The sequence below is a fragment of the Emys orbicularis genome, chromosome 3, assembly GCF_028017835.1.
Source record: "Emys orbicularis isolate rEmyOrb1 chromosome 3, rEmyOrb1.hap1, whole genome shotgun sequence".
Taxonomy (NCBI): domain Eukaryota; kingdom Metazoa; phylum Chordata; order Testudines; family Emydidae; genus Emys; species Emys orbicularis.
The window spans coordinates 86,499,864-86,525,315 of NC_088685.1; the positions used below are offsets into that span (position 1 = coordinate 86,499,864).

Sequence of the window (25,452 nt, forward strand, 5' to 3'; positions counted from 1 at the left end):
GCTAATTTGTTGTGAGCCTTAGCACCAGGGCCGGCTCCAGGGTTTTGGCCGCCCCAAGCAGCCAAACAAAAACAACAACAACAACAAAAAAGCCGCGATCACGATCTGCGGCGGCAATTTGGCGGGAGGTCCTTCGCTCCGAGCAGGAGTGAGGGACCGTCCGCCGAATTGCCGCCGAACAGCTGGACGTGCTGCCCCTCTCCGAAGTGGCCGCCCCAAGCACCTGCTTGGTAAGCTGGTGCCTGGAGCTGGCCCTGCTTAGCACACGCTTATTCCAATACTGGATTTCTTGCATTGCAAGCTAATTGCAACACATGTCCTACCAGATATGTATAGTCACATTGTTTTCACCCACTCATGTGTATTTTCAATCTCTCAGAGATTTCAGACTCATTTTTAGCAGGTTATTAAATTCTTCCCTCTATTTCACTGAGCCAGACACATATGACATGACCTATAATCCTTACATTAAGTAAACTTTGTAAGGCATGGTATTTTGTTTCCCTTCCAGATGGAATGAACTGGGAGGTTTTGTTGTTCCCACTGGTCGCTTACAGGTATTGAAATAATATTGGTTTATTATTACAACAAAGTTTTATTGATGTAAGTCAGTAGTCTGATAGGACAGGATGCTTCCAAAGATCCATCTACCATAGGTGCAGCAGGAAGTATTGTTCATGAATCAGTAGATGGCTGTTTCTCCTCTGAGTCAGTACTTTACTAATATAAATATATATTTTATAGTAGCGCCCAAAGGCCCCAAATGGGTTTAGGGCCACACTGTCTTTGGATGGTGCTAGAAAAAAATGTGCTGCTGGAAATATCTTCTTGCAAATGAAATCTGAGAAATATATTAAATTTTAAATTTAGTTTCCATTTCTGAAATTAGCAATAGTGGTACCAGTCTCGCTGAAAGTTGCTATCCTTTGTAACATTAACAGTACATAGGCAACAAGCCACACAGTACAGTGCTTTTAATAATTTTTTACATCTTGTCTTACAATCAGAAAAAATGTACTGTTCAATATTGAAAAAACTGCATTGTTCAAACATTAAAATTTTAGTTGAGTGTGGAATAAACGTGCTTTATTCTGATAGTAAATTCATGTACATGGAAACAAGTATTTAAAAGCATTCTCGTCTTCACATTGTTTCACATTGTATAACTATGGTTACAATCAAAAATTAAACAGGCAATTTGACTCAAAATACTACTCTATGTATAGCATGGTGAAAGAATTACTGGTTTATGATTTTAAATTTGGATGTCATGATTGTATATTCTGCACACAAGATACAATGTTGCTGAAGCATTATTTCCTTCTACCTATGATCATTTATAATTTTATACTTTACATAATCTAGGGAACAAATGCTCAATTCCATATTAACAGAACATCAAGGGTCTGATATTTAAGGATAAATAGCTGAGTGAGCCTAATTTTAATCTCTCTAAAAGAAAGAAGAACATGCAAGCCATTTGAATGTTGCCTTGATTTATACATCTTCAAGTATTGCACATATACCTGTGTGTAGTGTATTAACAAAATAAGCCATAAATCAGATATCATTCATATGAAAATATTATATGGTATTTATGCTTTCAGCTCTTCAGATTATAAAATACGAAGCCTTATATGTGCATTATGTAATTGAAGAACACAGGCACAGGTGGTGTTTAGAAAGATATGCAGGTTGTAATCTTTAACAGAACTTGTACACCTGTTGCCTATGAATAGGAGTGTTGAAAATATAAACACCATTGTACTATGGCCATAGCAATATGATAGCATGTTTTGTTTTTTATATTTCAGTCTTAGTAGCAAGACTTAAAAATGGGAACTGTATTTTTGCATTGCAGTGGCACCCAACATTTTTTTGCAATAAATCATAAGTGTGTTTATGAGAGGGAAGAAGAGTTTAGTGTTTCAGGAAGCTGATAATAGTGAGACTCTTTTGAATTGAAGCTTTAGCAGTTTTCTGTAACATAGACAATTGCAGCCTAAATGATTTAAGATCTTGACCTATTCACACAAGATTTTGAATAATTAAGTATTTGAGTTTTGACAAGTTTATTAGGAAACCAGGAGAAAGATTCCCTTGTGTAGTAAGCATGAATGTAATGATTGGGAACTGGTTGAAGAATCTCCCATTTATTCTTTCTTCTTTCCTAGACTGGTGTTCTTCGAACCAATTGTGTTGACTGTTTAGATCGCACTAACACAGCCCAGTTCATGGTGGGGAAGTGTGCGTTAGCCTATCAGCTCTATTCTTTGGGGTTGATTGATAAACCCAATTTGCAGTTTGACACAGATGCTGTTAGGTAAGATATTTCACTGTTAGTAAAATATGTTGTTGTTTTTTTCCTGACATTAATTTTGTAACAAATATTAAGCAGTTATCTTTTTCTGTGGCTTTTTATATTTTGTTGTTTTCATAATTTTTCTTTAAGTGAAATTACTTATGTTTAAATCAAATAAATGTTCAGATCTTTTTTCCCCCCAGCTAACTAAACTATCCATTCATCCCTCTGTATGACATTTAACACAGAAATCAATGTAACTTCAAGATTACCTTTATTTGATTAGTATGCTTATCAGGCTCCTTTCAGGATAACAAAACTGAGCACTTCTCTTTTGATGCTTAAACTTCAAACTTGAAAACTCTGTCCTTTAAATAAACATAATAAAAGTGTTTTATAAAGCTTTTAATTTTTGCTTTGCAGTTTGCCTTTAAAGTGAGCTAAGCATAATTTTTTTGCCAGATGCTCCCAGTAACCAGAAATACATTTTAACTTATTTTTCTTCATTTTCCTTTCTACAGTATCTTCTTGGTGCATTGAAGTGGGGGGGGGGGGGAAATGCATCCTTCTGCAACCTCTCTTTGAACATTTTCAGATTATACACATGTGCCTTTGATACTGAAGTTGGAACCCTCTGAATATTAGTGATCATTAAAGCTTGCAAGAGTGTTCTCTCAGGGATTTGGACATTTGGGCCTAATTGTGTAAATATGAGGGACAATTGAGGCCACATTGTTTTCCTTATTACTGTAATAGAGACCTCTGAGCTCACAGCTTCAGGTAGTTAGTTTAGTATTTCTTGCATAGTGTAGCTTATTGGAGCAGCAGAATTGAGGGAGATATTTCCATTGTGTGTGTTTGTTTTAAAGTAAAGATAGGATTTTATGATTAATAGTCATTGTTGGTGTGTATGCTGATGGGGTGTTTGGTTTGTTCATAATACTGACTCTAATCAGTTTGGTGTTCTTAACTTCCCTGTTAGCTCTGCTTGAATTTCCTGATGGCAGATTCAAAGCATTTGGGGTTTGAGGTGAATCTCCCGTAATGGGAAGATGCCAGTCTCAGACCAACATGCTTGCCTTCATTGTTTTGGAAAAAGACATAGCTACAGTCTTTATCTGGTAGTCCCACAAAGGGGGAAGTCCTAGGGGGGAAATGGTTCCTCCACGTCTCCCTCAACTTTACTGCAATCTTGGCTAAATGCTTTGGCATCAACAGTTATCTCCGCACAAGGGTACTCGAGGGAAGGAAAGTGAGTCAGATCTGCATTCTGCTTCCAAGAAGCCTAAAGAGAAGACTGCTGGATCTCTGGAATTGCAGGATCCAGAGATGGTGATGCATATAAAGAAGAAGAAGCACCACATATCTGAGAGGTCCCTCCTATTCTTATTCCCATTCAAAGAGTCACAATAAGCATAGATCTGGGAAAACCTTTGTTACTAGAGGGTTTAGTGGCCTTCCTATTGAAACAGATTGAACAACTTTCAATCCCAGAGGTAGACCCCTTTGGAACAGTCACCTGCTCAATACCACAGATCTCTGACACAACCATATTTCTCCAAGCAGAAGGGAATAGAGGCAGAAGAAACTGTTTTGCTGCTTTGCCCTTGAGGCATCAGGTTTGCTGGGACATCAGAAAACCTCCAAACAATATTACCCTCGCAATTTCTTTTGATCTTCCACTTCGTTGGCCCCTTTTCTCTTGGGTATTGAGGGTTTTTTTTACCTTTGGACATTTGTATGACTTACTGTTGTGCTTGCTGTATACTTGTTATTGCTTTTTGAAGAGAGATCAAGATGTGTTACTTTATGTGGCCTTCTCTGTATGGATATTTGCTTCAATTATTATGTTTTTTAAATCTCTTCACTTGCTGAATGATTTTTAGATTGGATTTTCAGATTTACTTACCAGAACAGTGGAGGAATTATTTGAGATCATGCACAGAAGATCCTTCTATACATCTTCCTCCTATGCATCTACCAGAACTTTAATTTCTAGGAAGGAAAGGGAAAAAAAATTCTGAAAATTCTCATAATGCCAAAAAGCCAGAATAAGCAAACCTAACTGTTTTTGAATAAAATAAGACAGGGTACTATGCTAGTTTCCATCGTTTTCTCAACTCTAAGTCCAGAAACAGATTTGAACTTTAGAAAGTTATTATATAGTAGCCAGAAATAATGTGCTATATGACAGAAGTATTTGACTCCTATCATTTGTATACTGTTGACCTGCAAATCTGCCACTCCACACTAATCTGTTGTCTTTTTTATCTATTTCCACATCTCATCCTTTCTCCCTCTGACATCTCTTTTTGGAAGGTTAAAACTGACCTTATTTTTCTGCCCAATCCTTTTTCTCTTTCTCTTTTCTCCATTACTACACCATCATCCTTCCTTGGGGTCACCTTTGATTCCTTCCGCTCATCCTCCTATCACATCTAGGCTATGTTTAAAGCTTTCCACTTCCCCTCTGATGCAACTTTTTTTTCTCTCCCACAATATATCCAAGTCCTAATTTCTCATTTTGATTAAAGCAGTCGCCTCCTCTCTGATCTCCCTGACATTCACAGAACATCTCCCATTTCCAGTCTTTCTGAAATGCAGCTACTAAAATTACCCTCCTATATATTTGACCACATTCACCTTTTTTTTTTTTTTTTTTTTTTTTGAAGCTCTCCCTTCTGTACTGCATCACATTTATGCTTGTCTTGTCCCTAGTTAACGCTGACTCTTACTGTCTGACTTAGTAATGAGACAATGTTTTGATATATTCAGACTTTCAAAGTTATTAATCTTTTTTAAGGTCTTTAAAAAAACATAAGAATGATCATATTGAGTCAGAACGATGGTCCATCAAGCCCAGTTTCCTGTCTTTCAACAGTGGCCAATGCCAGATGCTTCAAAGGGAGTGAACAGAACAGGCAATCATTAAGTGATCCATCCCCTGTCATCCAGTGCCAACATCTGGCAGTCAGAGGCTTAATGACACCCAGAGCATGGGGTTGTATCCCTGACCATCTTGGCTAATAGCCATTGGTGGACCTGTCCTCCGTGAACTTATCTAATCCTTTTTTGAACCCAGTTATAGTTTTGTCCTTCACAACAGCCCTGGCAACGAGTTCCACAGGTCAATCCCATCTGGTCCTGGAGATTTTTTACTGTTTAATTTAGCAATTTGTTCAAAAACCTCCTTTTGTTGACCCTCCATCTGGAACAGTTCTTCAGATTTGTCACCTAAAAAGAATGGCTCAGGTGTGGGATTCTCTCTCTCTCATCCTCTATAGTGAAAACCAATGCAAAGAATTAATTTAGCTTCTCTACAATAGCTTTGTCTTCCATGAGTGTTCCTTTAGTATGTCGATCGTCCAGTGGCCACACTGATTGGTTTGGCAGCTTTCTGTACTTAAAAAGTTTTTTGCTCTTAGTTTTTGAGTCTTTTGCTGGTTGCTCTTCAAATTCTTTTTTGGCCTTCCTGATTATACTTTTACACTTGACTTGCCAGAGTTTATTCTTCTTTCTATTTTCTTCATTAGGATTTGACTTCCTTTTTTAAAGGATGCCTTTTTGCCTCTAATCACCTCTTTTACTCTGTTGTTTAGCCATGATTGCATTTTTTGGTCCTCTTACTATTCTTTTTAATTTGGGGTTTACATTTAATTTGAGCCTCTATTATGGTGTTATGGTATTATGTGTCCATTAAGCTTGTAGGCATTACACTTCTGTGAGTGTATCTTTTAATGTATGTTTTAACTAGTGTCTTCATTTTTGTGTAGTTCCTCTTTCTGAAGTTAAATGCTACTTTTTTGGTATTTCCCCTCCACAAGGATGTTAGTAATAGCAACCATAATATAATTAAATTTGAGTGGTTCAGCTATATTCACCTCTTGGACCACCTGTGCTCCATTTAGGACTAAATCAAGAATTGCCTCTCCTGCAGTAGTTCAAGGACTAGCTGCTCCAAGAAGCAGTTATTAATGGTGTCTAGAAACTTTATCTCTGCATCCCATCCTGAGGTGACGTGTACACAGCCAATATGGGGATAGTTGAAATCCCCCATTATTATTGAGTTTTCTATTTTTGTAGCTTCTCTAATCTCCCTGAACATTTCATGGTCACCATCGCCATCCCCATAAGGTGGTCGATAGTATATTCCTACTGCTATACTCTTATTATTGAAGCATGGAATTTCTAGTCACAGAGATTCTATGGCACTGTTTGATTCATTTAAGATTTTTACTATATTTGACTCTGCTTTCTTACACATGTAGTGCAGATTGTGCTTACTGGTGTTATCTCTGTTTTTGTAAACTGGCAGCAATATATAGGAGAAAAAATATTTCATTTAATCAGGGAAAAAATCTAGGTATCTCAAGAATTCCACAGTAGTTACTTAAAATGAATGAATTAAACTTTTAATATTTGGGAAAATATTTCTAAGTTTCAATTTCTGAACATATTGTTAAGGTTTTATAACTCTAAGATTAATTTCACTCTGTTAAAATCTACTCGTTTGTTAAAATAATCCCAAATATATATTTACTTAGCCTTCTTATGGTCCCTGATATATACTATTGATACCTTTCATTCATATATACATATATATATATACACACACACACAGTGTATCCATGTGTATACGTACATAATGTGTACAATAATTTCTTAGTGCATGTCCTGATAAGACTAATATCTGAAGTGGGCAGCAGGAGGAGGTTGTCAGAAAAGTTTGGTGCTATGATCTTTTAGACCAGAGCAGATGTAGAGTTAGTTGCCCAGTACATGCTTAGTCTGTTTAAGAGGAATGTTGCGAAAGAACACTTAACTCCTCTTGCAGTAGTTGCCACCTCTGTAATCTTTACTAGCTAAATTAACATTTTGGAAAGAAGACACCTGGCTTTTCTGGTTCAGAAGTATGACACTCATTACATTAACCGAAAATAGTTTATTTGAAATTCTACTTGCTTACCTTTAAGTCTTTTTAAAACATAAAGGTAAGTAAGGCATAAAATACAGAGTAGAGAAACATTCACTTTCCAGCAGTAGTGATAGAATTCTCAGATATTTTGGTTTCATTGGTTTAGATTGTTTGAGGAGTTGTATGAAGATCATGGAGACACACTTTCTCTGCAATATGGAGGTTCTCAACTTGTTCATCGAGTAAAAACCTACAGGAAGATAGCACCATGGACCCAGCATTCCAAAGATATTATGCAGACGCTCTCAAGATATTACAGTAATGCTTTTTCAGGTAAATGGAATTCTTCATGAGTGTTTTCTTTTAAGACATTATTTAGATAGCAATATATATATAAATGCCTTGCTTTCTCTGCATTAGTAATCATTGCTTGTCAGCAATTGGTTTCTGCAAATTTAGGGAAATATTTAAAAAGGAGCACTTTAAAACAGCTGGTTACTTTGATCACTGAAATTCTGTGATAATAGAATATCTTTTATTGGACCAATTTCTCTTGGTAAGAGAGACAAGCATGAGCCACACAGAGCTTTTCTTTTCCGGTCTTGGAACAGTATTCCAAGCGTCACAGCTAAATGGAAGATGGAACAGATTGTTTAGTATAAGTAGATAGCGCATATTCTAAGGGACCCCATTAACCTCTGGATTTTACATTGGGAAACTTTAGGGTAAAGAATTAGGTGAATTGGTTATATTGGGCTCATTATTGATGCTAATCTGACATGTCCTCTGGTTTATTTTTTTTCTCACTGTAAAACCTGCTGAGTTCTCCAGCCACAGCCTTGTTTTTTCCATCTGAGAATCTTACATTTTGTTTTTCAGATATTAATGAATTATGCCAACCATGACCAAACCTATGCGTTAGGGTATGATGTCAGTATTATCCCTGTTTATGAATGGGGAAGCAGAGGCATAGAAAGATTTAGCCTAAAACTACACTGCAAGTCAGTTTCAGAACCGCAATTAGAAACTGCCTGCTCACTGCTAGGCTCATGCCTAACCCATTAGATGACACTGTCATTTAACGTTGTCTGTCCATTTGTAAAAATGGGTGATAATGATAATAATTGGCAGTTACATAGCACTTTTTCATCTGTAGTCCTCAGAGCCCTTGGGGTAAGCATTACTAACCACATTGTACAGATGAGATAGATAAGGCACAGATTGGTTAAGTGATTTGCCTGGAGACACACTGGTCTAGTAGATGAGGTCTGGACCTGCAAGCAGGTGACCTGGATTGTAGTCTTGATTCTAACACTTCCTTGCTCTGTACCTTAACTTCTCGGTGCCTCAGTTTCATTTTCCATAATGGAAGTAGTGATGATTGCCTTCTGAATGGGGGTACTGAGGCTTAAACAATGTTTCCAAAGTATTAAGGCAGGTCAGTGGCAAAGGCGAGAATAAAACTCAAAAATGGCTCAATTGAATTTGCTGTAACTTAAAAAAATAGTAAATAAAAATTCACCTTTAGGCAGAGACCAAGCATAAACAAATTCCTTGTATGTTGAATTTTTTTGAGACAGTTATGAGCATGAGAAAAAGTGGAGGGTTGTAATGGAAGTTGGAACTCAGCTCTTTTACTGCAGCAGATGCTTCTACTTCTGCTTAATATATTGTAATAAAGTTACATCCTTCTCATACTTTTTAAAACAATGAATATGAGCAAATATTTAAGCATGCCCTTGACAAGCTCTCTGACAGGCATTCTGACTATTTGAATTCCACCATTTTTTTCCTTTTAACTGTTGGCAGAAAAGTTGGAAGAGCATGTTCTTCTTCGAGTGCTTGCTCATGTTGATTCCATTCTAGGTGTGCACGCGTCCACATGCACGGTCGTCGGAGACTTTTGCCTTAGTGGAATCCGTAAGGCCAGCTGTGGTGCGCCCCCCCCCCCGCCCCCCGAGTGCGGTGCTCATGCGTCCGTATATCAGATGCCACCAGCCCTACGCCCTCTCAGTTCCTTCTTACCACCAATGGTGGTTAGTCGAGTGCCTTTCCTTTCATAGCAAGAGCTAGCGGTTTCGTCTCTTCTGACTTTGAGCCTTAGGGCCTTGTAAACAGTTGTTTATAGTAATTAGTTGTTAAGTGTAGTTAGGTGTTAGAAGTTAGAATCCCAGTGAGGAGTTCGCCCCGGGCAGGGCATGCCCTGGTGTCCGGGGTTTAAGCCCTGCACGGACTGCAACAGGCCTATGCCCATAAGTGACCCCCACAGCAACTGCCTCAAGTGCTTGGGGGAATCACATGTGAAGGACAAGTGTCGTATTTGTAAAAAATTTTGACCCAGGACTTAGAGCAGGATATTCAGTTGTGGGATCTCCTCATGGAGGCTGCCCTTCATCCGGCTTCCGAGCCATCCCACCAAGACTTGCCTAGTACCTCGGTGTGCACCCCAAGTACTGGGTTCTTCCCAGCACTGTTCCCTGTCACCGGTCCCCAGAAAGAAAATGAAGAACCACAGCTCCCCGGCACCGGGCAAGAAAGGCCCTGGGGCACTGGGCAAAGGACCCAGTTCGGGCCACCCTGCCACTTTAGAGCCACAGTGACGTGCCGCCCCCATTGGGGCCCTTAGCCCCTTAAAGGATCCACCACCAACTCCCGGGAGCAGTAGGGGACCCAAACGTCTGATGGCATCAACACCTTCCCAAGCTCCCCGGCACTGATGGAACAGAGGCCTCCGCCCGCGCTGCTGGCACCATGCATGCCGCAGGAAGCGGCAAAGGCTCCCTATGAGGGCAAGCCAGCCGCTAAGACACCTCAGGGGGCAGTGGAGCACCGCCGATCCCCGAGACAAGCAGCGCTCTCCATCTCCGTGCCGCGGATCTCCAGTGTCCCAGCCCAGATCCTCTGGGGCTCGCCCTCAGTCACCGGCATCGCGATCACGGTCCCAGCAATCTCCATGCAGATCGCCTTGGGGGAGGCGCTGGTCTCCGTTCCACTGGCATCATTCACCCTCCAACTGGTTGTCCGCTCGGTGCAGATCTCTGTCGCCTGCCCCCGGGGGAGTGCTCCCCATCACAATTCTGGTCCCCCCCAGGACTGGTCACTCGATACTGGCACCGATCCTCCCACTCTAAACCGGAATCCAGCAGCGATGGTCAGCAGGCAGACACAGGCATCGACAGCCCGCCATGGTCAACGGAAGGGGATTTCTCCGGCACAGAAGGGTAGTTCAGCCCCTCGTCATGACCCCACTGGTGTGAATGGGAACCTGAGGCCGCGTCGTTGTCTACGGCGCCGCCTTGGCAGCATAGCCAGTGGCCTTATTGGAGTGTGTGGGGCATTCCGCTGATGATGATGCCTCCTTTGCACTGCTCATCTGCTGCCACCTCGGAGCAACAGCTGGTGGCACCGGGCTGTGTGCATGAGACCTGCTCGGAGGTTGGGGTAGAGGAGACAGTGCCCACTCCAAACCCTAATCCCCCACGGGCGATGAAACCCTGGAGCCTCCCCCAGTGGTACAGTCGTCCTCCTCATCCCCGGACAAAGTGGCTTAAACCCTCGGGCCAGCCCACCGGACAATTTTAAGGAACACTAGGCCCTGCTTCAATGGGTGGCTGAGAACTTTGGCCTAGAGGTGGAGGAGATGGCCGAGCAGGCAGACACCTTGTTCAATGTCCTCTCAGCCTCTACCCTGGCATGTGTTGCACTAATTTACAGGGTCCTGAAAATTGCCAAGGCAAACCCCGTCATCCATCCCTCCCACCTCCAAAAGGGCAGAAAAGTAGTACTTCATCCCGGTCAAAGGGTTCGAGTACCTTTATACACACCCACTTCCAGGCTTACTGGTTGGCTCTGCGGCCAACAGAAAGGTCAAGCGGGGCACACTAGTTCAACCCCAAAAAATAAAGAGGCCAAAAGACTGTACAAAATTTATTCAACAGATAGCCTGCAATTCCAGGTGGCAAACCATCAGGCCCTCTTCGGACTCCCGCCATAAGTTCAAGGAGTCCCTCTCTCAGGGTATGGCCCAGGAATTCAGCACCCTGGTGGAGGAGGGCACTGCGGCGGGTAGGTGCTCTCTCCAGATGGTATAGGATGCATCAGACTTAGCGGGTAGGCTGGTCGCATTGGGGGTGGTCATGAAGTGTAGCTCCTGGCTTCAGACCGCCGACCTGTCCTAAGAGATGCAGACCTCTATCCAGGATCTCCCATTCGATGGGAACGGTCTCTTTTCAGAGCAGACTGATGCGAGGCTGCATGGGTTAAAGGACACTCGGGCCATCCTTGATTGCTGGGCATGCATATACCGCAATCTGCACGGAAACAGTTCCAACCTCCCCTGCCGCCATGGCCTTGGCAGCCTCATCAAGGGTCTGCAAGGAGAAGAAGTAGAGACTCGAGCTTTAGTCGTCGCCACCCTTCCTCGTCCCCCTCACCTGCAGCCCGGCCCGGCAAAGCATACCGGGGGCCAGAAGTACTCATTTTGAACGTGCATTCAGGAGCAATGCCCAGTCAATTCCCCTTGTTCTTTCCTCGAGCATTTTCATCCCTATTGTTCAGCTGGACATAGTATCTCAGGGCTATACACTGCAATTTTTGGCTGCCTCTCCTTCTCACCCCCTCTCTTCCCCATCCCTCTTCAGGGACCCTTCTCACAAGCAATTCCTCATCCAAGAGGTCGAGAACCTCCTGCACCTGGGGGTGGTGGAGGAGGTCCCTAGGGACGTGAAGGGAATAGGTTTCTATTCCTGCTACTTCCTAATTCCGAAAGCAAAAGGGGGGGCCTCAGACCCATTCTGGACCTGTGTCGCCTCAACAAGTCTCTCAGAAAGTTGAAGTTTCGCATGGTCTCCCTGGCTTCCATCATCCCTTCCCTGGATCCGGGAGACTGGTACGCCACCCTTGATTTGAAGAACATGTATTTCCATATTCCAAGGTCACAGATGTTTCCTCTGTTTCATAGTGGGCAGATGCCATTTTCAATTCACAACACTGCCCTTTGGTCTCTCATCGGCCCCAAGGATGTTCACAAAATGTATGGGGCCAGTGGCTACTTACCTGAGACATCGACGGGTCCAGGTCTTCCTGTATCTCTATGACTGGCTCGTCAAGGGCAGGCCTGGGAGCAAGTGCAGAGGAGCCTTGATTTGGTGCGTTCCACATGCCACGAGCTGGGCCTGTTAATAAACGAGAAAAAAATCCACCGTAACGACAATCCAGTGAATAGAATTCGTTGGGCGGTTCTCGACTCCACGCGAGCCAGAGACTTCCTTCTGGAAGTGTGTTTTCAGGCCATATCGGACCTGATCTCCCATGTAAAGAACCACCTGCTCACCATGGCTCACATCTGCCTGCAGCTGTTGGGCCACATGGCCACGTGTACATACATGGTCAGCCATGTTTGGCTCCATCTCCGGCCTCTGTAAGCATGGCTGGCATCAGTCTACATCCCCAACAGGCACAACCTACACTGGGTAGTGAGCATGCCAGACCACAAGAGGGCATCCCTGGATTGGTGGTTGGACCCTGGGTCGGTGTTGGAGGGAGTCCCCTTCATGACCCCGTCCCCGTTGCTGACCCTGGTCTCCAATACTTTGGACCTGGGCTGGGGAGCCCACCTGTGTGAGCTGAGCACCCAAGGCCACTGGTTGCAGAATGATCTGGCCCTCCACATCAACGTCAGGGAGCTCAGAGCAGTTCACCTGACCTGCCAGGCTTTCTTGCTCCAACTGAAGGGCAAGGTAGTGCAGGTCCTGACTGACAATACTGCAATGTATTTCATCAACAGGCAGGGGGGTGCAAGGTCTTCGGCCCTTTGTCAAGAAGCACTCTGCCTTTGGGAGTTTTGTGTGTGGCATGCCATTCGTCTGATAGCTGTGCACCTGCCTGGAACCAGGAATGTCTTGGCAGGTCACCTCAGCAGGACTTTCTCATCTCTCCACAAGTGGTCGCTCCATCCAGACGCGATCAGCATAATCTTACAGAACTGGGGGACTCCCCAGGTGGACTTGTTCGCGTCCAGGCAGACCAGAAAATGCCATGTGTTGTGTTTGATCTGGGGAGTGGACAGGGGCTCCCTGGCAGACGCCTTTCTCATTTCGTGGTCAGGAGCGCTGATCTATGCCTTCCCGCCAGTACCATTGATTTACAGGGTCCTTGTGAAGATCAACCAAGACAGGGCGAGAATTATCCGAATAGCTCCCACGTGGCCTCCCCAGCACTGGTTCAGCACGTTACTGGGCCTTTCGGTAGCTGCCCAGCTGCAGCTGCCCCTCTGGCCTGATCTGCTGTCCCAGAACCACAGCAGCCTTTTTGCACCTGAACCTGGCAGCGTTGCAGTTGACGGTTTGGCTACTACATGGCTAAGCACAGATGAATGGGCATGCTCGGCCTGTTTTCAGCAGACCTTGCTGGTTAGCAGGAAGCCCTCCACCAGAGCAACTTCTCTGGCCAAATGGAAAGGGTTCACGTGCTGGGCCTCATAACGGCATATTTGGGCTGATCAGGCCCCACTGCAGGAGATCCTGGATTATCTGCTGCACCTCAAACTCCAAGGTTTGTCCCTTTCATTGATCAAGGTCCACCTGGCTGCTATTTCGGCTTTCCATCCTCCATTCCAAGGCAGGTTGATCTTCACTCACGACATGACGGCACAATTTTTGAAAGGTCAGGAGCGTCTCTACCCACATGTCTGGGATTCCCTGTCTCCTCCTCCTCTCCCCCCGCCCCCTCCGGGACCTGAATCTCGTGCTGTCGAGGCTCATGGGGCCTCCTTTGTGCCTCTGGCTTCCTGCTCTCTTCTGGACATTTTCGTTCCTGGTCGCGATAACGTCGGCCCACGGTGTACAAGATTAGGGCGCTTACTTCGGAGCTGCCCTGTATGGTCTTCTATAAGGATAAGGTCCAGCTGCAACCGCACCCAGCATTTCTGCCCCAGGTAGTTTCCTAGTTTCATACTGGCCAGGACATATACTTACCCGTCTTCTTTCCAAAGCCTCATGCGTCAGATGAGGAGCGCAGGCTACACTCCTGGATGTCAGGAGGGCGCTGGGCTTCTACATAGTGTGACAGGGTCAGGCCAGATGGCTATAGGAGAGTGATCCTATTGGGATCCAGGAAGTGGGCGGGTGGAGCCCGCCCACTGCTAAAGGACCTTCCCCCAGCCTAAGAGGAGGATTCACTGGGCCTGGAAACCAAATGATTCCGGGGGACAGCTAATGAAATAACAGGAACAGGAATGCAGTCAAAGGGTCAAACGAAGGGAACCTGTCTGGGACACCGAGCAGAGACCCCCGGATAGCGCCCACTGCTCCTCAAAGGCGACAAGGGAGCCAGTGGATGCTGCCTAGAGGAACTCTGTCCAGATGCGTGAACGGACGGAGGATCGGAAATAGGCCCCACAGTCACAGGAGACCCCATCGGCCAACCTCCTCTCCCTGGTTTTATAGATGGCCATTTTAGCCAGGGCCAGGAGGAGGTTGACTAGGTCCTGTGACTTCGTGGGGCCACGGATAGGGAGTGCATAAATAAGAAGGTGAGAGGAAAAGTGCAACCAAAAACGCCACAGGATGTCTAAGAGGAGCCAGAATAGGGGCTGCAACCTGGCGCACTCCAGGTAAACATGCACCAGGGTCTCCCTCACGCCGCAGAAGGGGCAGGTGTCCGGGACGGGGGTAAACCACACCAGATACACACTGTGCTCATGGCCCCGTGAAGGAGCTGCCAACTGATATCCCCAGCGGGCCTCAGGACCAGGGTAGAATATAGGCTGGCCCACCGGGGTGCCTCACCCTCGAAAGGTGGCAGGAGGTCCCGCCACTTTGTGTCGGGGCGGGACGCGAGGGTGAGGAAGTGAAGGGTGTGGAGCACGAGCGTGTATAGGTGTTTCCTTTGCGCGGTCTGGAAACGAACCGGCTGCAAGTCGTGCAGCCGGCTCATAGTGAAGGGGCGGGGGGCTGGTTGGGTCCACAGGGCAGGGGCTGGATGAAAAGGTCCGGAGTGCCTGGGGTGAAGGGTGGGCGGGGTGTGCCCTCTCGCAGGACCTGGTCAAGGTAGGCCCAAGCAGCGGGCAACAAAGCGGCCTTCACCTCCTGAAGTATGTGCTGGGGAGTACGAGGCCTGGAGAGCCCCATGCGCTGAGCAAGCGTCAGGGGGTCCAGCCAGTCTCCCCGGTCGTAGTCCAGGAGGTCTCCGACTCTAATGACTTCTGCCAGGACCAACCTCTGGTGCACCGAGGGGGTTGTGTAGCAGGGGCTCCGCGGGGAGCTCTGCCCCCTCCGTGGCCGCCACGGACCTGATTGCTGAGAACAGTTTCCAGGTCTGGAGGAGGTCCTGGTAGAAGACCGGTTTTTTCTATCACACCAGAGAGTGATAGAAGGTAGATACATTAGCCCCAGATTAAGCTGGTCTCTTTTCCCTGAGTAAGATAATGGGCTGTTCCAGAACAATCAGGAAGTTGCTGGAATTAATTATGGCAGGCAGGCTAATTAGAGCACCTGGAGCCAATTAAGAAACTACTAGAATCAATTAGGACAGGCAGGCTAATCAGGGCACCTGGTTTAAAAAGGACCTCACTTCAGTTAGTGAGGTGCGTGCGAGGAGCTGGGAGCAAGAGGCGCACAAGGAGCTGAGAGTGAGAAGGCATACTGCTGGAGGACTGAGGAGTACAAGCGTCATCAGGAGGAAGGTCCTGCGGTGAGGATAAAGAAGGTGTTGGGAGGAGGCCATGGGGAAGTAGCCCAGGGAGTTGTAGCTGTCACGCAGCTGTTACAGGAAACACTGTAGACAGCTGCAATCCACAGGGCCCTGGGCTGGAACCCGGAGTAGAGGGCAGGCCCGGGTTCCCCCCATCCCCCCAACTCCCTATTTGATACAAGAGGAGTTGACCTGGGATTGTGGATCCCACCAGAGGGGAAGGTCCCTGGCCTGTCCCCCGACCCACTAGGTGGGTCAGCAGAGACTGCGGAGATTGTTCTTCTTTTCCCCATGCTGGCCAGTGATGAGGTTAGCTGAGTGAATGGCAGGTTTGAGCCACTAGCAAAAGTGGCCAAACTGAGGGCTGCCGTGAATCTCTGAGGCAAGCAAATCCGCCAATAAGTGCAGGACCCACTAAGGCAGAGGAGGAACTTTGTCACAATAGATAGAACAAAGCCATTCTATAAGTCAAAGCAGTTGTTAGTTGCAGTGGCCAATAGAATGAAAGGTCGCCCAGTGTCTGCTCAGAAGATTTTATCCTGGATTACGACTTGCATCCGCTACTGCTGTAAGTTGGCGAAGGTGCCTCTGCCGGCTATCATGACGGCACACTCGACTAGGGCACAAGTGTCATCAGTGGCCTTCCTGGCACAGGTACCAATCCAAGAGATCTGTCGGGCTGCTACCTGGCTGTCTCTCCACACATTCACGTCTCATTATGCGCTTATCTAGCAAGCTCGAGACGATGCTGGCTTTGGCAGAGCAGTGCTGCAAGCTGCAAGACCATAAACTCCGAGCCCACCTCCATTGATACTGCTTGAGAGTCACCTACAATGGAATCGACATGAGCAAGCACTCGAAGAAGAAAAAACGGTTGCCTACCTTTCATAACTGTTGTTCTTCGAGATGTATTGCTTGTGTCCATTCCATTACCCACCCTCCTACCCCTCTGTTGGAGTTGCTAGCAAGAAGGAACTGAGAGGGCATAGGGCCGGCGGTTCTTGATATACTGAAGCATGAGTGCTGCACCCAAGGGGGCGCCACGGCTGGCCCTATGGATAGCCCTAAGGCAAACGTCTCCGATGATCGTGCACGTGGGCATGCGCACACCTAGAATGGAATGGACATGAGCAACACATCTCAAAGAACAGTAGTTACAAAAGGTAGGTAACTCTTTTTTCTAGGTATTATTTCTATTTTTTTATGCTTTTTATACAGAAAGTTATGTGGCACTATAGACTTAAATGTTAGTGTTACAACATGTATGATTATATGTTTCGGGAATCTAAAGTAATCCGTGTATTCACATATGGGGCTGGACACAGTAAACTATCTTCTAATGTTATATGAAAGCAAACTAATTGCTATGCCCTTTTAGTCCTGTGGTGTTACAGTCCCAGTTCTGCTGAATCTCTCATGATTTAGTAATTTGTCATAAAAGTTCAGTTGGAAACACAGATTGAGAGAGCTAGATTTTTTTAGACTAATTCAATCAAATGGCCCCTTCAGCTCCTGGTTTTTTCCTAACAGAGCTTTAAAAATGTGCTAGAACACACGTACAGTGTATAGTATCAGAGGGGTAGCCGTGTTAGTCTGAATCTGTAAAAAGCAACAGTGCCACAGGACCCTCTGTTGCTTTGTACAGTGTATAGTATCTTTTGAAAATCTGTGCAGGATCTTCCAACCTCCTGTACATAATTTCAGCAACCAGTGATAACATTAAAGGGGAAAAAAACTGTTTGTACTTTCATTGGTGCTCCACTTTATACTGATTTGTACCAAAAGCAATAGATTTTTTTTTTTAATGCACGATTTCCCATACCAGATCAGGAAGTTGGTCCATAAAGCCCGGTATCCTGTTTCTCTTATTGCCAGTATTTCAAAGGAAGACAAAACCTTGCATATATATGATGATCCAAAATTGGCATAAAATTATCCAGCCTTAAAATATTGGGGGATCACTTCTTCCCAGTTCATTAAAATTTCTGATGTTTGGCCCTTGCTGTTTGAGTCCAGCTACACTGGTCTGAAGAGTGATCTGTAGAAGATCTTTCAGATTGTATTTTAAATCTGGTTTCAAACTGAATTTAGGGATAAAATGACAGCAAGAAATCCATTGATAACCGTTCTTCACCTTTTGTTAAATTTAACACACAACTGCATGCTTATGTTTAAAAGGTACAGAAAGAAAGCTAGAACCTTGATACATTACAACCTTTTAACACTGGCATTTTTCTGTTACTAAAGAAAACTATATAGTCCCTTTAGAATACAGTTGCTGTTGGCAACTTAGAGATTTGTCATAGGCAAATATTACTTAGTGAATTATAAGTACCAAAACAGCTTTTCAGTAGAACATAATAAATTGTATTTTATCATCTTTCATTTAAATAGTAAAATGCTGCGTTAGTTAAATAAATTACACTGAAACAAGACAACAATTAGTTTCAAAATGCTTGCAATTCCTGATATATAAAACAATGATTAATGTGTAAAAAAAGTTAATCTCTATATAGAGGGTTTTTTTTAAAAAATGCATTAAAGATGTGTAAGCCATTGCTCTTACAAAGTCATGTTTTGTTTTAGAGCCCTCATCCTTCTGTGTAATAAGGGTTTTGGGGTTTTATTTAGCACTTGTATTCATACTACCAGCTGTACAACAAGAATGAATGAGTCCTGTATAGCATGTGCTCCTGTATTTGGGGTTTAACTCTGCCCTTCTTTACTTACAGCAAAAAAAATTTATCATCCATCATTCAGGTTTATTTCAAAACTTTTTATTGGTTCTAGCATGGTCTCATCGTTCTCCTCATTCTCTGACCATCTGTGGGTTAAGTCATAGCAGACTAACCATTTTGCAGAGGGAATGCAGCCTGCAAGCCCAGAGGGGCTTCCTGTATACATCAAGAATCAGTCTTTATAAGTTGAATCTGTTAAGGAAATAGGGGACAGGGTGAGGAGCAAGGAAGCAGGTGAAGGGAGCATGTTGAGAATCAGGGCTCTGTGAAGGGACGTGGGCATAGAGGATCCTGGCGGAATGTCAGAGGGTGAACAAGGGGGTAGGAAGGAGTTGTGTGTGGGGAGAATAGGGGGGAAAAAGTGGGGCTGGTGGGTGAAGGAGGATGTTGGTAAATTGGTGAGGGTTCAGATGAGGACCACAAGAATGATTAAAGGATTGGAAAACACGCCTTATAGTTAGGCTTGGCTGAATTTGATTTTTATTTTTTTAAATTTTGATGGATAATATCTGTCTAAGTAGTGCACAGTTGTGAGAAATCATGGATGGGGGTCAGACAATAATTCTCTAACGACAGAAGACATTGAAATTCAAATTCAAAAAGTTAAAGATTTATAACCATTACAACATAAATTGTCAACATCACATGCCACAATACACAAAGTAAATGTTCTTAAATCAAACTCTGTGTTCCCAAGCAGCATTTTCCTTTTCCTATCCGTAAATTTCAATTATTGATGGAAATACTTTTTCCATTGGTTTGTGTGTATACAGTGAAATCAATTACTGACACTTACTGATAAAAGTTTAATCCCTCCAAGCCTATTTATAGTGGGAGACTCAAGGAGCTCAGTCTGTTGATTTTAATAGAGGAGGCTAAGGGATGTCTTGATCACAGTCTAGAAATACCTACATGGGGAACAGAAATTTGATAATGAGCTCTTCAGTCTAGCAGACAAAGATCTAATACAATCCAATGGCTGGAGGCTGAAGCTGGACAAATTCAGACTGGAAAGGTAATTAGTCATTGGAACAACTTACTTAGGGTTGTGGTGGATTCTTCATCACTGACAATCTTTAAATCAAGATTGGATGTTTTTCCTAAAAGGTATACTCTAGTTCAATAGGCATTAATTCAGGGATGTCCTGTGGCCCTTTTTATACAGGGGGTAAGGCTAGTTAAATAAGTGGTCCCTTCTGGCTTTATAATCGATGAATGTATGAAAGCAGAGGAGAGAGGAGCTGTACCTGTGGCTCATCAGAGTAGAGTTCTCCCCTCTGCTTTTTCCATTCCTGACCCCTTACAGGGCACACCCTGCTTTTTTGTTATAGTCTTCACACAAGCCTCCAGTCTCCACTCACCTCCTCCTGAGCACCACCAATAGCCCCTTAAAGTCCCGTGCCTCTCCACAACCCTGCGTCCACCAAATTTCCACACACCTCTCTGTTCAACACACACACTCCTTTTCACAGCCACTTGCAAGCCTCTTGACTCTCTATGAAGATGTTCCATGTTGCAGGGAAGGGAGCAAGCCTATTGAGGATATAGGAAGCCAGATGAGTAGCTGAGTTTTTACTGAGGAGTTGACTGATGCCGTGTGGGTTTCCTGAAGCCCAGGCTGAGGCATCAGCACTTGATGGATTTTTTCCACCACTGCTGTGTGCCCCCTGGTGCACCGAGGCATCAGTCATGGGGTAACTTTGCTCCATTGCGGAGATACTTGGTTCCCCTGGTGCTGTTTTCTGTGTGTTGAAGAGCTCAGGCAGTGGTTCTGAGAGAGCAAAGTGTATCTGCTGAAGCACTGGCTCTTAAACTGTTCCACACCAGTAATGCCTCAGTATGCTGGGGATTGGAGGCAGTAGTACAGGGAGTCCTTCAAGTGCCAATGCCTCTGAGCTCTACCCTCCATGCACAGCTGTGGTCCTCCTGTCCAAAGCCCCCTGCACACAAGCCTTTTACTCTTCCCAAAGGCCCCCTATACATGCCTGCTAATGCCTCCCTGTTTCCCCCTACATAACCACTCGCCATCCCAGAGTTTGATCTCACCTCCATACTGTACCCCTGTACTCTCCGCAACCTAGCCTGCTTTCCTGCCTCAGCAACCGGTTAGTGAATGAGAGAGTTACAGGTACTTGGAAAATTTTAATGAACAAAATTTTTCATTTTCATGTTTTATCTAAAATGGTGTTTACGGAGATGCCAACCCTCCCTAATTTTCCAAAGTCGTCCTGATTTTTAAATGTAATTATGAAATTACTAAATCAGGCTTAAATCTACAAATTTTGCAATTATATTTTAAAATGGGAGGATTATGTCTGTTGTGTGTCACTCACCACTCAAATCCAACAAACACAGTGCCATGGCTACAAGGGCATTTTTCACCACCACCAGTGCCCTGTGCGGGTTGCCCATAGCCCAGCCATATGCATGCCATGTATAGTGTATACCATTTTGGCAGTCACGCTAGGGGAGGCTTACAGGTTCGCTCCTTGGTTGCGTTGCTGAGATTCCCTGGGAGGGGGAGCCTGTCCCAGGCCAGTGCACCTGCACAGGGCCCAAACACATGGCCATTGCTTGCACCACTGCCACAGGGAGCAGAGTGCTGGGCCAAGAGCACCAACAGAGTACAGTGAGTGGGGTGCACTCGCCCCCTGTGCCTTTTCCCTCAGCACAGCCAATGGTACCTGACACTGTCCCAGCCAGATGGCTCTGGGTCTGGGACAGGCTAAGCAGCTACCTGCAACACCAGTAAGTATCTCCATCAACCCCAGTGCCACCTGCACCTGATATTAGTCCCTCATCTCCCTGAGACCAGCTGACACTAGGCACCTACCCTTTATCCCCTCATCTCCACTCCCCCCACCTCACCAAGCAGCCCCCTTCACCTCCATTTCCTCTCCTCCCCACCCCAACAAGTCTGTTCCATGCTCTACGAAACTCACCAAATGCGTCTTTCAGACCAACCAGACACTCCATTCCACGCAAGCACCTGGCTACCTGACACCTATCCCTCCCAGGGGGACCTGGTGACCCAACACTCCACCTCTCACCTCGGGGGGCAAGATGACATCACAGTATACCATGAGAGAAATTTCTGGGGGCAGCCCTGCCTCTGTGGCACTTGCACAGACTGTGAAGTGAAGGTCATTCTGATACGGGGCAAGCTGTGGGTCTTTTGAGTGGGTTGAGGTGCTGGATTCACCACTCAAGCCAAAGCCTATGGGTTGCTTTCTAGTGCATTAATACACTCTATACTAAGACAGAAGAATCATAAGAAATGTGAAGAAAATAAGTCAAAATATCTAAAAAGACAGCACTTTACTAACTTTTGTAGCAGAATAGTTTTAAACATATTAATACTTTAAAATGTCAACTATCTTCTGGAAAGTTTAAGCCCTGAAGTGTAAAACAGTAGGATTTTAGTCTTGCTTTAAGTGTAGATTTCATAACCATGGTGTTGTTACTACTGTCTCCATCATATTTTTGTGAGCATAAACAGAACATCCCGGTGTACCTCTTTTACAGATGCTGACAGGCAAGACTCAATTAACCTATTTTTGGGAGTATTCCAGCCTGCAGAAGGAAAACCTCATCTTTGGGAACTTCCTACAGACTTTTACTTGCATCACAAGAACACTATGAGTCTTTCACAGACAAGGCGAAGGTATTTTGTAGTTCCCTATTATCACTTACTTTCATAACACATGTTCAAAATTTAAAAACGTTTACATTGATTTTGATCAGCTGTCTCAAAAATACATTTTGCTTTGCAAAATAAGCAGGTAAATTACTCTGCCTTGCAAAGGTGGGTTATTTGAAACAAATACATCATTGCCATATTTTAAACATTTGTAAAAGCATATCACAATCTTCTTTTATGAAATGTCTGACATTTTGTTTTAATGAAATGCGTCCATCTGATGGAAAAGGACAAATTAAAAAGCTGGAATTTCATATGAATGAAGCTTGCAGTGTGAAATATCTGCTATTTTATTGAAGTTCAGTTACCAGCATTTCATTAATCTGTAGGCTAAAGTATTTCTGTTCAATTTCAGCCAGTCATATTTATTGATGTAGCAATGTATTTGAAATACTGTGATTAGCATTCAGTTTTTACTGGGACACAACCAGTTTTCAAGAGTGCATGCTCAGAAAATGTAGACCAAGAAATGTACATTTCTATTTCTTATCCATCTCCAGACCCCATCCCAATCTAGTCCAATTTGAAGATTGTATCAGTCCAGTTTTATCTGTCACCCCATTTGTGCATTGTAGTTTATAAGCAGTAATAAAGCTGAAGTACTTGATATGAGAGATGATTTTTGAGGACAATAACTTCAGCATATTGAATGACTCTGTTTCGAATTGTAATGACTGACCTCCTCTCTACATTATATAAATTTTACAAGAACAGGTGGTATTGGAAACTTTCTACAGAGACCCTTTCAAAGCTGCTACTGGTGCTTCACCTGATTTTGTTAGCTGTTCCAAGGTTATTTTGATCCTGCCTACTTGTCCATCCTTGTGTGGGCTTGGTCACTTCAGTTGTTGGATTTGAAATTCTGCTTTAGATTTTTTTCTGGAGAAGATTCAGGTCCCTTAAAAAAATCCATATAGCTACTCGTTTCATCTTAACGCTACACATCAGGTCATCCTGCGTCCAAAAGAACTGTTTCTAAATTACCATTTTCTATTGTATTTCATCTGTTTTCATAAGCAGCATTACATAAGAACATAATAATGGCCATACTCGGTCAGACCAATTGTGCATCTAGCCCAGTATCCTGTCTTTTGACAGTGGCCGGTGCCAGATGCTTCAGAGGAAGTGAACAGAACAGAGCAATTATCGAGTGATCCATCTCCTTTCATCCAGCTTCTGGTAGTCAGAGGTTTAGGGACACCTAGAGCATTGACCATCTTGGCTAATAGCCGTTGATGGACCTATCCTCCATGAACTTGTTTAATTCTTTTTTAAACCCAGTTATACTTTGGGCCTTCACAACATTCCCTGGCATTGTCTCTTGAGGGTTTTTTTTTTATGCTTGTTTTAGCCTTTTATTTTATTTAAAGTGAATTTTGTAATGTGATATTACACCACTGGGGGTTTGGCTTTGACGGCTACAGTTTCAAGCTTAACAGAGTGAAAGTCACCTCTGCTACTTGCTTCAGATTTAGAGTCTCTAGGAACACATAAAGACCAAGGGTAGTGACCACACATCCATTCACAAGTACAAGTTTTACAAGTTTTATTAAAGTTACAATTAGTTATGAATACCCAAGCATATAGAAATTCTATACAGACCTATGCCATAGTTACAAATATAGTTATACTCTCATCCTTAACAATAGTGTTAGGGTCTGATGGGTTACTCATGGATTGATTATCAGTAGAGGGATGGTTCCTGCTGGAGTTTCCCATAGGGAGAGCTAAATTTTCCTAATCTAGGCACTCTCTTTTATAATGTGATTCTGACTATACCTCATTAGCATTTCTGTACATAGTGCACCCTGCAGTTAGGGCATGTGTTAGATTACCGGGTATCTTGTAAGCAAAAAATTACTCTTACTGTTAATTTTTCACAATATCACCCATTGGTACATCTTTTCCTGTAATCTTAGGGCATCGGGTTATTCTTCGGTCACTTACTTATGTCAGCATTTCTTATCTCCAAGGCCTAAAATAGCTAATCTAAAATCTTGCGGGCCTTAGCCTACAGGTTCTTGCGTTTCAGCTTGTCTTACTTATATCTAACACATGGTTCCTCTAAATATTGATCAGTCTTATACCTCTCTACTCCTATGAATTAACTCTATTTAACATATAATTATTATATATGATGTAACATGTTAGTAAATCACAACATCACACAATAAATGAACAATAAACTAAAATAATTGGCTACATCATTCATATCAGCCATGCAGCCAACCTCCAGTTAGTCTGGGCACATAAAATATGTGCAACATCTTTCTTCACTTTATTGTCCACTTATCCTGAACATTTCTGTGTGGCAAAGTGAATTCAACTAATGTGTTGCAAAGGTGATTTCTCAAATGAATGTCCCAGTCTCCCTTTAATCCATTATCTTGTTTATTTCAAAAGCTGTCTTATCTTTTGTGTTCTTGCATGTTTTGTTTTTCTTTGAATTAGAAAGTTAAAATTGCTACTTACTATTTTTCTCCTATCTGTTAACTGTTCTTTGTGTGTGTATGTGTATGTGTGTCTGTGTCTGTGTACACACACACACAGTGTAGACACAGACACAGACACATACACACATACATATACATATATACATACACACATATACATACATGTTAACTGTTCTTGGTGTGTGTGTGTGTGTGTGTGTGTGTGTGTGTATATATGTATATATATATATATATATATATATATAATATAATAATATATATATATATATATACACACATACACACATATTCTTCTGGTCAGAATTTGTCATTTTTAGTTTTTCTGATTAGAGTTCATAATATACAGGCAAAATTGTTTCATGTGGAAATAATGCCTTCTGAGTACAGTAGATACTGTAGATAACTGAGATATAGATATATATTTCTATATCGCCAGTCTCCTGTCTATCTGTTTGCTTATGCCAGATTAAATTGTGATCTCTTAAGAAGACACAATCTGATGTATTTGTACAGCACCAAGGAAACTGGGGCTGTGACTGTGTGTACAAACAGAATTTGAGTCAGGAAGGGGTTAATATGCGATTGGGGGCCAAATCAACCCCACCCATGACACCAGAAGCATGCATCAGGCTTCAAGGAAGGAGCTAAAAGGG

The 25,452-nt window shown here is 43.7% G+C and overlaps 1 protein-coding gene across 1 annotated transcript in view; it reads left to right on the forward strand.

Annotated features, from left to right (window-relative positions):
* FIG4 (FIG4 phosphoinositide 5-phosphatase) overlaps positions 1–25,452 on the forward strand; it is a 168,321-nt gene that overhangs the window by 79,545 nt on the left and 63,324 nt on the right. Inside the window, exons 13-16 of the mRNA XM_065401050.1 lie at positions 512–557; positions 2,175–2,323; positions 7,384–7,550; positions 22,172–22,310. Of these exons, the coding sequence (XP_065257122.1) occupies positions 512–557; positions 2,175–2,323; positions 7,384–7,550; positions 22,172–22,310 (501 nt within the window). The remainder of the gene's footprint in view (positions 1–511; positions 558–2,174; positions 2,324–7,383; positions 7,551–22,171; positions 22,311–25,452) is intronic.